This window comes from Crinia signifera, chromosome 6 (assembly GCF_055691185.1).
Source record: "Crinia signifera chromosome 6, ASM5569118v1, whole genome shotgun sequence".
NCBI lineage: Eukaryota > Metazoa > Chordata > Amphibia > Anura > Myobatrachidae > Crinia > Crinia signifera.
The window spans coordinates 36,337,386-36,348,822 of NC_139222.1; the positions used below are offsets into that span (position 1 = coordinate 36,337,386).

General features: G+C 45.1%; 1 protein-coding gene and 1 long non-coding RNA gene across 3 annotated transcripts in view; one reads left to right on the forward strand and one right to left on the reverse strand.

Moving 5' to 3' along the window:
- LOC146007543 (uncharacterized) overlaps positions 1–10,042 on the reverse strand; it is a 27,361-nt gene extending 17,319 nt beyond the window's left edge. The window contains exons 1-2 of one of the 2 annotated variants that reach the window (XR_014444351.1): positions 9,864–10,042; positions 742–858 (exon numbers count right to left, since the gene is read on the reverse strand). This is a non-coding gene — a long non-coding RNA (uncharacterized LOC146007543). Of the gene's footprint in view, positions 1–741; positions 859–5,910; positions 5,974–9,863 lie in introns of those variants that run through there. The other variant, XR_014444350.1, reaches the window with a different exon arrangement.
- On the forward strand, positions 1,479–11,030 carry LOC146007544 (struthiocalcin-2-like). Its single transcript, XM_083145979.1, has 5 exons — positions 1,479–1,539; positions 1,625–1,863; positions 9,525–9,662; positions 9,884–9,989; positions 10,446–11,030. The coding sequence occupies exons 1-5, from the start codon at positions 1,479–1,481 to the stop codon at positions 10,520–10,522; spliced, it is 621 nt and encodes a 206-aa protein (XP_083002105.1). The 3' UTR covers positions 10,523–11,030.
- Positions 11,031–11,437: the final 407 nt, after the last annotated feature.

The following is an 11,437-nucleotide window of genomic DNA, read 5'->3' on the forward strand; positions in this document are numbered from 1 at the left end:
AGGAAATGTGTCAGTGAGTAATGACTGCACCTGTGCAGCTGCTGGGTGACCTGGGAAATGTGTCAGTGACCAATGAGTACACCTGTGCACCTGCTGGGTGACCTGGGAAATGTGTCAGTGAGTAATGAGTGCACCTGTGCAGCTGCTGGGTGACCTGGGAAATGTGTCAGTGAGTAATGAGTACACCTGTGCACCTGCTGGGTGACCTAGGCAATGTGTCAGTGAGTAATGAGTGCACCTGTGCAGCTGCAGTGTGACCAGTGAAATGTGTCAGTGAGTAATGAGTACACCTGTGCACCTGGGTGACCTAGGCAATGTGTCAGTGAGTAATGAGTGCACCTGTGCAGCTGCTGGGTGACCTGGGAAATGTGTCAGTGACTAATGAGTGCACCTGTGAGAACCACTGAAGTAGAAATCGTCATATGAAAAAATAAAATAAAGATTGCGATCTAAAGCCAACCCGTTCTTCCGGTACTCGGCAAGCAATAACCAATTTTTATGACAACATAAATGTACACTGGTTGTTACAATAAACATGTTTTCCCTCAACATTTAATACAGTAATGATATCACCTCCTCCAATGCACATTTCATGTTCAAAATGGATATAGCTTTTTATTCACATAAATAACCGTTTGTACTTGCTTAACATGACAAATGACGCTAGAAAAGGAATGTTAGCACCGCTGGAAAAGTTTTTAAAAAGATCAAAACTAAATAAACCGCTAAGGTGTCACTGACCTGTGTGAGGGATTGAGTGTTGTCCCTGTGGGTGTGACACTGTTATCACCCACATACTTGGCGTAGGTAAACAAAGTAAATCTCGGTGGTGACACTTTCTTGGATCCTGATTCAGTCCTGAAGATATATAAAGGGCCGGCGTATTACTATAGCAGAACCAGACATCCAGGTACAGGTATGTGGCTTGTACAGCGTAGTCGCTGACTTACTGTACTGGTTTGGGGTTCCTATACTGCATCTGTGTTGTATCTTATAGTGGTTGCTTTTTCAGGGGTACAGGTGGACTCTGGGGGGTCCTCATTCAGTTCCATTATTAGGAACTTATTTGGACCTGATTGGACAGCTGTGAATTTGCAGGCCGCCGATTATCGATAGACTGCGCATGCCTACTGAACATGCGATAATATCCTGCAACATTTTTCATCGCTGGCCGTACTAAAGTTGATTGACAGGAAAGGTGGTAACAGGACGTCAGGGAAATGCAGGTCATGTGACGTCAGCTCTGGCCCCGATCCGATTGCTTCTATCGTTAGTCCTGGGCTACATAGAATCTTTTTTTACACAACATTTTTTTATTTGAATTTATATAACAAATGTGAGAGACGCTGGCATTTTTAGCAGATATTTTGCTCATCTCTCAATGGGTTAAGCAGCCCCCTGGGCCACTGGTGCTGTACAGTATGTGTATAACTGAGTGAAGATAATAATAGGGGCAAATGTGTTTCTGCAGATACAAGATGACATCCTATCAGTATCTATCGCTGGTGATCACGTTGCTGTCTCTTCCTGGATCTCGAGGTAAGTCATTGATTTCCCATATGTAGAGTATACACATGGAACGGTTATGGGGTCCTGACCACTAACAAAAGACATCTTTCCACAGGATTCTTATTTGGTAAACGGGAGGATTCAAGATCTTCTGAGATCCACCTTCCATTTCTACATATTGGGGTGGATTCTTCATATGAGATTTCTTCGCAAGACCGTCAAAAGACACCACTGGTCCCAGATGATCTTAACCCGGAATTCTTCTGTCAGGGTCCCTGCAAAGATGGGTGGACATCCCACCTTGGCTACTGTCACCTCTATGTTGCGCGTGAATTCAACTGGAATGACGCAGAGGTGAAACTCCTTATTCTGTTTATTAATAATAATAATAATTGTTTATTGATCTTTGCCTTTTTGTTCAGGAGTTACAGTTGCCTTAGTGATAATTATATTTTTGTTCCTTGTGATCAAGGGGCAGGTGTATGAAGCCTGGTGAAGTGATAAAGTGGGCGGTGACAACGCAAAGGCCAATCAGCTCCTGTCATTTTTCAAACTCAGGGGTAGATTTATTAAGCTCGGTGAAGTGATAAACTGTCTGGTTTTTATTACCGGCCAATCAGCTCCTACCTGTCATTTTTCAAACCAAGCCTCTAACTACACAGGTAGGAGCTGATTGGCCGGTGATAAAAAACAGAAACTTTATCACTTCACCGAGCGTAATAAATCTGCCCCTCAGCCTGTAACTTGAGCAGTAGGAGCTGATTGGCTGATGATAAAGCATCAGGTACTTTATCACTTCACCAGGCTTAATAAGTATGCCCCCAAAAATGATGTTACCTACAATCTATTAGGTTAGTAAATATATGTTGCTCAATAAGGTTAGCTCTAGCCAGTATTATCTGTGTTGTATTTTCACTATATATATATATATATATATATATATATATATATATATATATATATATATATATATCCATATCCATCTCATGCTAGCATACACGTATCAAGATATCAGTAATACAGACCACAGGTCGACATGGTCAAAGGGCCGACACAAATAGGTTGACATGGGGTTTTCCGAATTTCTTTCCCAAAACAGGAGTCTTTTCCTTCTTTACTATCCAGGTGGACAAAAAGGGGGGAATATAATAGTGTGCCCGCACTCGCCATGTGAGGGAACGCGGCACACTTATACAGTGTCTATGTCAACATATGTCGACGTAGACAACAAAGTGCGAAAAACGCATGTCGACCTTTTTTCATATCGACCTTTTCACTTAAGCCAACTCAACCTTTTTCATGGGTCAAATATTGCCTGTCGACCAATAGTGGTTGACCTAATGACTTTTGACCTTCAATATTGTCGACCCTATGACTCATGCCGAACAGATCCTGCGGCACAATGTGCTATTATTATGAGTGAATTATTTTATGTTACATCCTCATGCCTTAAATCCGGTACAGCGAGTTTGGATTTTGCTGGTTTTAAATTAGTTGTTCGGCCTCGGCACTGTGACAAGGAATCACATACACGGGATCAAGATGAAGTCTTGGTCTTTATGTTTGGAGCAGGTCGCAGCATACCAGGCACGCAGCGTAGGCAAGTATAGTTATGGCAAGCAGCATACAGGCAATCACAGCATAGTTCAAACTCTTACGAATGCACCAGTGGTCCCTACTGTAGCCCACACCGCTGCCTATCACCTGGGCAGCTATACCAGCATCCGGAGCAATGACCTCCTGCCCTGGAAACACTTTTATGAGGAAGCCACAGGTGCCGCCAATCAGCCCAACCCTGACACATCGGTTTTCTTGCCGCTGCTGCTCTAAAACCTGGACCGGATGCTCCACATTATCTTCATGTGTAAATATGCTGTCCCTGCCACTGCACATTCCAGTCAATTACTTTACTGTAATTGTAAAATGATTAAATTGTCTCCTGTCATCCAGTTGGCACATTATACTTTTTATACCGGCCAATGGTTTGTTATCAGCTCTCATCTCCTATGTGCGTAAGACTAGAGTTGTAAAAAAGTTGTGAAAAATGAGCTAGGAGCTGATTGGCTGATACTTTATCTCTCGCTGTATACACAACTATGTCCAAGGTTTGGCATAGCTCACCCTTAATGTGGGACAGTCTAGAGACCCAGGGCCAGATTATCTAAGCTTCAAAAGTGATAAAATACAGAGTGATAAACAGCCAATCAGCTCCTTTCTGACATTTTTCAAACACAGTCTGTGACATGGCAGGTAGGAGCTGATTGGCTGGCTGTTTATCACTCTCCATTTTATCACTTTTAAAGCTTAGAGAATCTGGCCCTTGGGGTCTGATGCAGACCTGATAGCAGGGCTACTAGTTTAGCAAAAGGATAAAACCATGCTGAACGGCAGGTGGGGCAGATGTAACATGGGCAGAGAGAGTAAAGGTGTGTACACACTGGAAGATATATTGGCCGATATAACGATTGAACGGCCGATATATCGATGCACCATCGTCCAGTGTATACGAGCAGTAGATCTGCGAACGGCGTCTAAGGATATATCGGCGCATCGCGCTGTGCGTACAGGCGATCCACTGACCCGTACAACTGCGCCGGGAGACGCCGGCGAATGGCAGCTCAGTGGGTGGGTGCATGCAAATGCAAACACGCTGCCCGATCTGTAGTTATAGCTGCAGATCGATTGGTCATCCATTTTCTTTGACTGACTTGCCCATGGGCCAGTCAGAATGTGGGGGCGGGCTTCACGGTGGTCAGGGGGCAGAGCTAAACTCGGTGTCCCGGCACTTTGAATAAAAAAACAAAAGCAAAACATCGGTTTTGCTGTGCCATCAATGGAGGGAGACCACCTGGTTCTCCCACATCGGTGGTGAAAGTATTCGACATCCGGCATAAATGATTTTGAATCATCGATGGTCAATTGCCATCCCTAGGTGGTGCTGCCTATTGTGCAGAAGCTCTGGAAAGTTTTGCTTTCTGAAGATGGCTACAACATTGCAACCCCCTAGAATTCTACGGGTACGGCCGTGCTGACAGCCAGCAGTGGATATCTCTGATATCTACTTTCACTTTCTTTTAAGGAGTAATTTGGTCCATCGAGTGGCCTCTAGTGGTCACTGGCGGTACTTCACCTTAAAAAGGTGAGGAGGATTTAGCCTTTTATGGATAGAGATATGGCAAGACATGTACTGCGGTAAACTACTCCTCAGTTACAGGAGCTGGGTGCTGCACTATACCATTCGACCCACAAGGCAACACCCCTTCCTGTGAGACCACGCCCCCTTTTGTGTGTGTGTGTGTGTAGGCATGACTTACTGTGCGCCTGGTGTCACATGGTATAGGGGCACCCAGGCCTCAAATTATTTATGTTCCATTCTGTATATTTGATCCAGGGGCTATAAAAACCTTAGCTTGCAAAATATGAGTGCCGACATCTCTGTGATAGATGTGCAAAATATCCGGTAGCGTCGCTCACATTTGTTATATAAATTAAATAAAAAAATGTTGTGGAAAAAAATATTATATTTACTATATAAGGTACACATTACAGGTCATTATGATGGATATAAATGTTTGCTTGGCAGATTCCACACCAATTTTGACAAATTCACTTGGCACTCAAAGGGTTAATACACATAAGGCCTTATTCTAGTTCACTCTTTCTGACAAAATCCTTCTTAGATGGACAAAACCATGTGCACTGCAGGTGGGGCAGATGTTACTTGTGCAGAGAGAATTAGATTTGGGTGGGGTTTTACTTCAAAGGGCGAGATGTACTAAGCCATGAAAAGTGATAAAATGGAGAGTGATAAACCACCAACCAATCAGCTCCTACCTGTCACATTTCATACACAGTCTGTGACATGGCAAGTAGGAGCTGATTGGCTGATGGTTTATCACTTTCCATTTTATCACTTTACAAGCTTAGTACATCTGGCCCTAAGTGAGATCTATATTGCAGTGTAAAAATAAAGCAGCCAGTATGCACAGAAACAAAATAACTCACCCAAATCTAATTCTCTCTGCACATTTTACATCTGCCCCCCTGCAGTGCATATGGTTGTGTCCATCTAAGAAGGATTTGTCAGAAAGAGTGAACTAGAATAAGGCCCATAGTAATTTGCAGCCAGTATGGTCTACATTGACTTCACTGTCTCCCAGAAGCCCAGCGTACATCAGTAATCTGTAAGAAATAAGGTACACACTGATGAGTTATGACAGTATACCAACTACTTAGGCCGTAGTTACTTATTACACAAATAAACCCTGTTAGCTGCGCCCATCTGTGGGCGAAAGTCAAATATGGATCTTCTAAAGGGATTCCATTGCAAATAAATAGTGTTTGACTTCTAGGTGGCATTATTCTATATATAATCTATGTATAACACTAGCACAGGCTTACCTGTTCTTTATCAAAGGCTGCAGACACCTGTACTAAGGAGATCAGTCATTGCAAATACGTATACTAACATGGTGTTTATATAGGACATAGCGCTGGTTACTTTCCTCTCCTGGGTCCTAGTGAAATCAGTCACTCTGGGAGTCACTGACCAATCAGTGGATAGACCTAGTGATATAATCAAAAGGCCGACCCCATGTGATCGACATGCAATACGTCGACAGTTAAAAAGGGACTGTGCGCATAGTACAAAATGCTGACAGATTCAAAAGGTCGACATGATTTTTGAATATTTTTATTTGAAACTTTTGCTGAACAATCCACGTTCACTACGACTGGGAATAGTGACCCATAGCAGGCGCAGCAGTAACGGAGCAAACCAAATTACCTGAAGAGTGTACCGAGTGCAGCCAGCCAGTGGACACAGTACACTTTGATGGAGTCCATGTCGACCATGTCGACATTCCGGCCAAAGCAATTTTATAATTGGTTCTATTTACTGTTGCGCGCTGCAGAAGGACAGAGCGGCGCGTCCGTCCAACCGCCTGTCCTTCCGGGTCTGATGTCCGGTTGCTAGGCAACCAGAGACGCCGGAGGACGCAACGGCAGGACGCAACGCCCGCCCTCCAATCCAGCGTCTCCCAGCAGCCTGGGACGCTGCCAGACGCCGGGGGGACTTTCTGCCCACGGCGGCGCCGTTGCTTAGCAACGGATGACGCCGCCAGGCAGAGTGATAGGGCGGCCTCTATTCGGCCTAATAATAGACGGACCACAGGTGTCCGGAGGGGGCAATTAATGTAGGTGGGGCTGGACTCCCCGTCCTCATTGGTCCCAAAGGGCTGTTTCACACAGTACGGTTCCTGCCGCACGGTGAAATCCCGTACGGCCAGGGAGCCGTGCCGCACTCAGCAGTTGTGAATGGACACTATTGTGTCCATTCACACGGGACGGCCACGGCCCGGCCGCACGGCTGCAGCCGGATCCCCCCACTGGAAGGGACGGCTGCCGGGCTGTGGCCATCCCTGCCATTATAAAATTCTGAGTGCGGCGCGGCTCCCTGACCGTACGGGATTTCACCGTGCGGCAGGAACCGTACTGTGTGAAACAGCCCTTAGGGTCATTTAAGGGAGCCAGCCCAGCAGTTCCCCACCGGTAATAGCTTCTGCTGATTCTATCCACCTGCCTGAGCTCATTCCTGTGCTCCCTGTGATTCTTCCCAGTGGAACGCTGTTCCCTCGGTTCTCCTGGTTCCGTGAGTTGCCCCAGCAGGGGGTTATATTTTGTTCCTTTATTCATTTCCTGCCTTGTTTATTCATTTACAGCCGGTCAGGCTAGTCTCTGTTTATTTTGGCACTTCCTTCCTGCCTCCCGTTCCTACGGGGCATCCCATTCCTTGGTTCCCCTTTATTGGGCATTGCTATTGTTGTTTGATTTTATTGTGTCTGCGACAGGTGTCGCAAGTCGTAGCGACTAGGTCGCTGGCGCTTAGTGGCCTTAGCCAGGGTCCGGCAAGTCGCCGTTTGGTTAGACTGCAGTTAGGTTCCTTAGTTAGTTTGTCCTGTTTACTGTACCCTGGGGGGGTCCCCGGCTCCTTGTCCGTACCTAACACCTTGCTGTACCGGAGTTAGGACGGGCTTAACTCGCCCTTCCAAACGTGACGGCTACAGGGGAAGACTAGAACACCTGCAGGAGTCGGTCACCCAGCCTGGGGGGTACAACAGAGTCAGAAAAGGGTTTTGCCGTGGCTGTCCTGAACAGCAGTCCTGGCTGCGGGGTCACACCCGATACCTAACATTTACATGAAAAAAAAGGGAAAAAAGTTTTTTTTTAAATAACATATTTTTCTATTTAATCTAAAATACTTTTTAAACTTTATTAAGTAATAAATAAAATTTAGAGAAGTGTCTTATTCAGAGTTGCATGGATCGTAATAATAAATTGAATTATGCAACATAAATATTAATGTGAGAAGCTCATGAAGTAATTTAAGGTGACAGCTAAGAAATGTATTTATTTATTTATTGCCAGTTTCTTATATAGCGCACACATATTCCGCAGCGCTGTACAGAGAACATTTACATCGGTCCCTGCCCCAGTGGAGCTTACAATCTATATTCCCTACCACATGTACACGCACACACAGACATTCTAGGGTTAATTTTGTTGGGAGCCAATTAGCCTAAAAGTATACTTTTGGATTGTGGGAGGAAACCTGAGTACCCGGAGGAAACCCACACAAGCACGGGGAGCATATACAAACTCTGCACAGTTAGAGCCATGGTGGGAATAGAACCCATGACCTCAGTGCTGTGAGGCAGTAATGCTAACCATTACACCAGCCGTGCTGGTTAGTTTAAGGATTAGAGTAACAAGAACAGTTAGCAAAAGATATGTCAGGCAGGCGAATCTTAATTTGCGGTAGGATTATATATCCAACATCATGTGAACTTAATATATCTAATTTTTTACATTAGGGACAAAAAAACCTTTTGACTGTCCACCTTCCCATTGTCGTCCTAATGCCTGTGTTGACTTTCCAACCCTGTCAAACTTACCCATGTCGACCTATTTCAGGTGTCAACCTAAGGCTTGTTGACCTTCAGTGGTCAACCCAATGACCCCTACCCACCCTCACCCTCCTGCCGCCTAAACCTGATTCTAAACCAAATCCTATACTCAGTACTTACCTCAGGGTTGCCTACCCTCTTGGAATGGCCGGGAGGCTCTGGAAAATCGGGTCCCCCTCCAGGACCCCAGGAAAGGTGGGTAACCCTCCCAGATACTGGCAAATATCTGGGCAACCCTCCCAGATACTGGAAGATGCAAATCACATCATTTAGCCCCGCCCCTCCTGAAAGACCTGTGAATTGCGGGATTTGCCGTGATGGGGGTGGGGCTTGATGATGTCTACATCAGGCCCCGCCCCCCAAAGTGCTATTGATAGTTTCCCGGAGAGGTGACTTTAAAAGTAGGCAACCCTGACTTGCCTTTGGGATTGTGATCCTCGGGATGCCGCTGTCTGCATTTTCCTGTGAACCTGACCGCATCCCTTCTAGAGGATGTACAGCAGTGGTGTCAAACACATCCCAGCATGCCCTGCCACATATTTTATATATTGGATTGCTAAAACTGTGGCAGGGCATGCTGGGACGTGTAGTTCCACAACAGCTGGAGGGCCATGAGTTTGACACCACTGATGTACGATATAAGCTCCAGAGGAGCGGCTGCAGCACAGTCCAAATTTCAAATAGTGGAGCCACACCCACTGCCACTAACTGCCATTCCAATCTGACTCACTGGCAGTGAGTCACCTATTTGAATTTTGGACTGTGCTGCATCCCGTCCTCTGGAGCCACCACTGAGTATAAGGTATCTGTGCTCACTAATGTTACCCAGTGGTTATTTGTGTGTACGCTTATTGAATATTTGTCTTTTTAACCCTTTAAGCACATAAGTTAACTCCCTGCATTCCCTGATGTTAGTAGTAAGGAAGTTTCTATATAGTGACATCAGCATTCCCTCACTAACCATTCCACTGACTAATGCCTTGTCCCCCTCTCTCTCCTCATTCTCTGCTCTCCTATGTGTCAACACTTCCCCCCTTACATCTAACATAGGGGTACTGCCAGCACCTCTTCAGCCGCGCTCACCTCACCAGTGTCCTCAGTGAAAACCACAATCAGTTCCTCATGACTCTGGCGCAGTCAAAAGGATATCGCGGAGACAAACTCTGGACCGGAGGCAACAGAGGAAAGGTATGGGGCGGCTCAGCCCTTGCACATAACCCGTGTGTGCAGGGAAGTGATTTGTAGCGGCATTAGTATGTGTCATGGCCGCAACTGTGTCAGCCACTATAATTCTTGAATTGTTAGTTTTTTTGGCAGGAATGTCGACATAGTATAAAAACTTTATTCATGGTCTTTCATGTGGACACTGAATAATCGCTGTTTGTTTACCTGTTATGATCGCTCCTTAGACATCTAGGACCTGGGCTGATGGATCCCTGCTCAGCTTTCTGAAGTTATCCAATGGTCTGCTTGGAATATTTGGAAGCAACAAGTGTATAAGTCTCAACCTTGGAGGTAAGTATGTAATTCACATATACAGTACTGTAGAATATATGGAGTTGGCATGGTTCTATCTTCTAGAAGGTTCTAAATAATTATGAAGTAGAATCTGATTAGTTGTCCATAACAACACTCCATCTGAAATAGATGACAGATGAGTCTTAGGGCCAGATTCTCTAAGCTTCAAAAGTGATAAAATTGAGAGTGATAAACAGCCAGCCAATCAGCTCCTGCATGCCATGTCACAGACTGTGTTTGAAAAATGTCAGACAGGAGCTGATTGGCTGGCTGTTTACCACTCTCCATTATCACTTTTGAAGCTTAGAGAATATGGCCCTTAGTCAATTTTCCCCATAGAAAATATATATATATATATATATATATATATATATATATGGCTGGCTGGCGGTTTAGCTGCAGGGATGGGCAGAGGTGACCTGGGAATACCAGTAACATCATATTTCTCCACAGGTGGAAGGTTCTGGAACGAGCTGACCTGTAACCAGAAGCTCCATTTTATCTGCATATACAAGCCCAGTGACCCGTGAGACCGCAGACACTGGGAATTCATTTCTTCGTAGGATATTGATCAACACATATTGAATATTTTTATTTGGTCATTTTATTTAGTGTCACGTAATAATAATAATATTAATAGTACAAATGTGCAACTACCCATAACAGCTACCCAAAAGTTACCTGGTGCGGTCCAGCAGCTTCCTCCTTGCCAGCACAGCTCCCGGCAGCTTACTGTGGCCAACAGCCGGTTCTCCGCTCAGGCACAACAAAGCCGGTAAGGTGCTGCTGAAGTTGGAAAGGCTTTTGCAGGGTCCCCATTGCAATCGGAACCATACCGCTAATTCTATAGATCAGTGACAATGCGACTCTAGTCCCTTAGGCCAGGCACACCTAAACAAGGTGTTCCTGGCCAATCCATTGGCTGACATATCAAGCAGCCATGTTCCATATCTTCTGATTGACTTGCAGCATGGCCAACCAGAAGATACTGGGGATATTCAATCCGTGACGATTTTTCTATCAAAAAATCTGCACTTTACGGCAATTTTCGGTAGGATTTACCTTCGACCTATTCAATCCAAGTGCCAATTTTTGGACTGTTGGAAAAATCGTCACGGTCGGAAAACTTGGGGATCGAATTACTTGTCAATCCAAAAGTTTAATTGAAAAAGTGTCAGTTTTCAATGATTTTCCAGCAATGCAGATTCAGCTGTTTAACAAAGTTGAACGTGCATCGTCCTTAAAACCATCCGAAAACGGCATGAATTGGTATGTCCGGATTTTTTGCCTAGCCTAATATTCCATTTTAGGGCATTGTTGAATACCCCCCATTGTGTATGACCCAGCTGATGCTGAGTTCTGATTTGGCTGGAAACTACGTATCTTTCCGAGATTGTCCAGGTGTTTACTCGGCCTAATACTCTACATAAATGTTAGCCAAGCGA